This window comes from Chrysochloris asiatica, unplaced genomic scaffold (genome assembly GCF_000296735.1).
Source record: "Chrysochloris asiatica unplaced genomic scaffold, ChrAsi1.0 scaffold00061, whole genome shotgun sequence".
Taxonomy (NCBI): domain Eukaryota; kingdom Metazoa; phylum Chordata; class Mammalia; order Afrosoricida; family Chrysochloridae; genus Chrysochloris; species Chrysochloris asiatica.
In genome coordinates, this window is record NW_006408579.1 from 13,107,652 (window position 1) to 13,111,909 (window position 4,258).

Below are 4,258 nucleotides of genomic sequence, written 5' to 3' on the forward strand. Positions count from 1 at the left end.
CAGGCTGGTCTGCATGTCCTTTTAAGTGGGAATGTTCCTCCTCAGAAGGTTCTGGATGGGGCTCAGGATTTCACCTAAGGTCCTTTACATTACAAAGGCTCCGCAAGAAGCCTGTTTCACTGGGCAAGTTCTAGAACCCTTTTTTTTACTAGTCAATTTTTAAAAGTATAAAAATCCCTAGTAACTTTCAAGTTGCTTAGATTTTTTTTTTCTATCAGTGGAGCAACTCTTTGACCAGGCTCAGAATATCCATGTTGGGTTTTTTTGTTTTTTGTTTTTTTTTTTGTTATCTGCTGCTGACAAATGCTCCCAAGACAACTAGTTCACCATAAACTTCTGAAGGCACCTGGCACTAGCTACATGGGCCAGCAAACCTGGCTCCCCTAATTAAGTGCCTGGAAGCACCTCACTCTGCCAGCCTCCAGAAAGCAAACCACCTGCCCCAAATCATTCAGCTTTCCTTGCTTCGTGATCTGAAAAGCACACTGTTCTATCTTGTGCTCTGGTTCTTGGTTCTACTACTGCTGCTCCTCTGCCACTTGTTTGGTAGCACAGCTTTCTGTCCGTGGATTGAGGAAGTACATTGCACAGGGATTTCTCCAAAGGATGCGCTCCACTCCTGGTTCTTCTTCTTTGATGGCAGTGAGGTTCCCCCTCTTGCTTCTGAGATGGCTCATTTTATAACCAGGCTAGAGGGTCAAGTTTTTATACTTAAACAATGAACTCTGCTAACATCCACAACTGAATCATGTATCCTATTAGTATCTTCTCCCACCTTCTCTTACCCAGACCCATCAGGAAAAGATCATTTGGTGGGAGTTAAAAAGACCTATGGCTAGAAGAGACATTTTAAATATTTCATAACACCACAACTCCTAATTCTTTTATCATTAATTGCTTCATCCTAGTTCTTTGCAGTCTCAACTTCTTTTACAGAGAGGTCAGCAAATAGAGTATTAAGCTATGGACACACTAATTTTGAAATGAAGTGCTGAAATAGACAGTCCTGAGAAATAATTAAAGTTATGTGTTAAACGATGGTGTTAGTGAAGAATAGTTCCCTGGGACCATTCTTTGGGAAAAAACAAGTTAGATATTTGGCCTGTTTAAGTATCTAGCATTATTTTCTTTCCATCCAAATACATGAATCATACAGAACCCTGCCTCGTCACCCAGTTAATTAGTATGGTCAGTCTTTCCTATCTTATTCATATTTGTCTTTGGCCTTGTTCCTAATCATTTACCTACATTTCAGGTAGATCATCAAATTGGCCATACTCTGCTTTAGTACGGTAATTTCTTCTTTCCTCTTCTGAAAGTTCCCTCAATCTTGTTTTGACCTTCATGGCATTGTCTATTGACAAAATATCCCTGATTGACCTTGATTTGAATATTGGCTTATACTTGGGACCACTGTGTTTCCATTCTAATTCCTTTTATCTGCTAAAGTCAATATTGTGTGCCCAGATTCTTAAGCCTGGGATATCACTTCAGATATAGTCATACTCAGAAAAGGATGTCCTTAACTGTTGTTTGTCTTTAGCATAGCAGATTCTCTGTACATGCTGGCAAAATAGGATAGAATTCAAATAATGGTATCAGGATACTAGCTTTTTTTCTTACTGTTCTATTCTCTTTCAAGTATTAAGTGATAGGAAATGAAGTGAACATGGAGATTAACTCACAGAAAAGGCTTCCTTTATTTTATTTTTTTTTTAAGTTACAAGACTTATCAAATGAAATAATTATATTAGGAACTTTTGAGTGTTAAAATTAACTACATTTAAAGCAAGTTTGAAGTGTTAGGTATTTTGGGAATAATTGCTTTATTCAAAATTTAGCAATTACTTAAATTATTTTTAATAGCTACAGCAAGACCTTTAGAAGATACCACAGATGATACATTTACTGAAGGGGAAGAGTCGAATTCAGAGGATGAAGACTCATATGTAGAGTATTTGGAAGGAAGTTCAAGTCTAATTCAAAATGATAATATAGAAAGCACTGAAGGTAGGTATTACTCTTTTTCTATTAGTAATTACCACTGTTTTAAAGACAAATTGCCCAGTTCTTCATGTGAACATTTATAAGTTCAAAGAAAGAAAAAAAAAATCTGTTGTTGTTGTTAAATGCCGTCGATTTGGTTCTGACTCATAGCAACTCTGCATAGGGTTTTTATTTATGGGGAGAGATTAAAAATGAAACATCACATACATTCTGAAGAGGTGGCTTAGCAGCTGTGGAGTTATACACTTCATTTCTGATAATCACATCAAGAACTCTCAAATTTGGTCTTTTGGAGTGTGGGAGATAGATGGTTTGAGGGGGAACTTCAAAAAGTTCCTGAAAAAAATGCCATTACCTCTTAGTTCTGTTTTCCTCAAACTTTTAGAAGCCCCCTTGCATAATGATTGTTCCACCCCAGATTAGTGAGAGTAACTCTCTCTTGGAATTGTTTGGGAGTTGCTCTTGCAGTTTCTACAAAAACCATGACCAGACCTCAGCATTCACCCCTGACACAGGTAGGTTGGCTCTTCTTGCCTTGCTTATTGGTGGAGAGCATCATGCATCCAGGCCATTAGTAATAGTATGTCAGGCTTTGTATGTTTCTCTTATCTTTGGAAAATAGGACTTTAGGATTCACCACACACTCTTCTTAGTTAACATATTTTCATTTTTTAGAACCTCTGTATTCGGAAACTCCTGCCCTTCCTGCTGAAGAAGCAGAGAAGAAAATTAAGAAGAAAATACTAGATAACTACTTCTACGATTATGATGAGCTTGTTTCGAGGCCTTTTGTGACTTCGAATTCAGACATACCACTGCATCTTCTCATGCTTGTGTATCCATTCCAGCTACGTGTGTAATTGGGTGATTTCAGCTTGTTAGGTCAGGGGTTGGCAAACTATAGCCCATTGACCAAATGTGGCCCCCTGCCTGTTTTTGTAAATAAAGCTTTATTGGAACATAATCATATTATCATCCCACTTTTACATTTACACCTTAATACTTTGTGTAAAGGTGTACTTGTACAGATAGAATGATTCTGTTTTAGTTTTTACATGAAAATAGAGTATGTTGTTTACACTTTGTGCCTGCCATCCTACTACACTGGCAAAGTTAAGTAGTTACAACAGAGCCAATATGACCCACAAAGTCTAAAAGATTTACTGTATTTATTAAAAAAAAGCTTTGTCAACCCTTGTCTTACGCAGTTCTAACAACTTTAGCCCTTTGGGAACTTTAGGTAGAAATGTATGCTCATAATCTAAGCTGAGCTTCGGTTTGATGCCAAGTAACCACAAAGAGAAACGATGTCTTTTTGCGTCTCACGAGACTTACTGTGAAAGAGACCAGAAGGCTCTCTGACTCCATTTACCTTCTCTACAAGTCTGGCATGACTTTGCCAATGCCTGTCAAGTTAAATGAATCCATGTCCCCTTTGTAACACACGGACATGGCTTTTTTGGCATTCCTGCTCTCTTCTTTATTTGCCAGATGAATTACCGAAGAAGATGACGCTTAGAAATGGCAGCTGGGAACATGTCAGGAGAATAAGAGTCAATGAAGTAATGTAAAAGTGGGGATTGTAGAAGGGTGTTCTGTGTTTGCCATAGGATGTTAAGCTTACAAGGTGGGCATTTAGATGATTTCTAATAAGATTCTTAGCTGGCAATTTGATAAGCCCACCTCCAGATGGGTACTGAATATTTCCACATGGCCTAAACCACTGGCTTCTTATCAGGGTGTGCTTACAGAGATAGAGACAGAGTCTCAGTTTTACTTTTTACATGACAGTAAAACATGTTACTATAGAAGGCCAAGTATTAATTATAATTTATTATAATTAGCAAGATTACAATATCATGAATATTCAATAGTATATGCACTTGAGCAAGTCTTAAGAAATAAGAATACTTAAAGTACTAATTGATGCCTTTCTTACTAATATTTACTGTTACCAGTTTTTTTTTTTTTTTTCTCAGACACAATCCTGAGTGTGACTACACTAACTGGATTTTGTAACCTGGAGTTTCTCTCTTTAGTTTTTTTCCCTTCTTATTTTTTGGGAAAGTTTCTGACAAAAGTTGAGTTTTTTTTGTTTCCCCCAAATGGGGTAGTGGTGGTATATATGAGTCTCCTGGAATTTTTTCCTGAAATACATAGGCTTTGATATCTTCCTAAATCTACTGATTATGTCTGTGCACAGAAGGGTTTGGGCATATGTATTCCAGAGAGAGGTGACCCAATGGAATGC

General features: G+C 37.4%; 1 protein-coding gene across 1 annotated transcript in view; it reads left to right on the top strand.

Moving 5' to 3' along the window:
* The window catches only part of WDR52 (WD repeat domain 52), a 158,110-nt gene that overhangs the window by 2,432 nt on the left and 151,420 nt on the right, over positions 1 to 4,258 (top strand). Inside the window, exons 2-3 of the mRNA XM_006864205.1 lie at positions 1,867 to 2,010; positions 2,683 to 2,842. Coding sequence (XP_006864267.1) covers positions 1,867 to 2,010; positions 2,683 to 2,842 — 304 coding nt within the window. The remainder of the gene's footprint in view (positions 1 to 1,866; positions 2,011 to 2,682; positions 2,843 to 4,258) is intronic.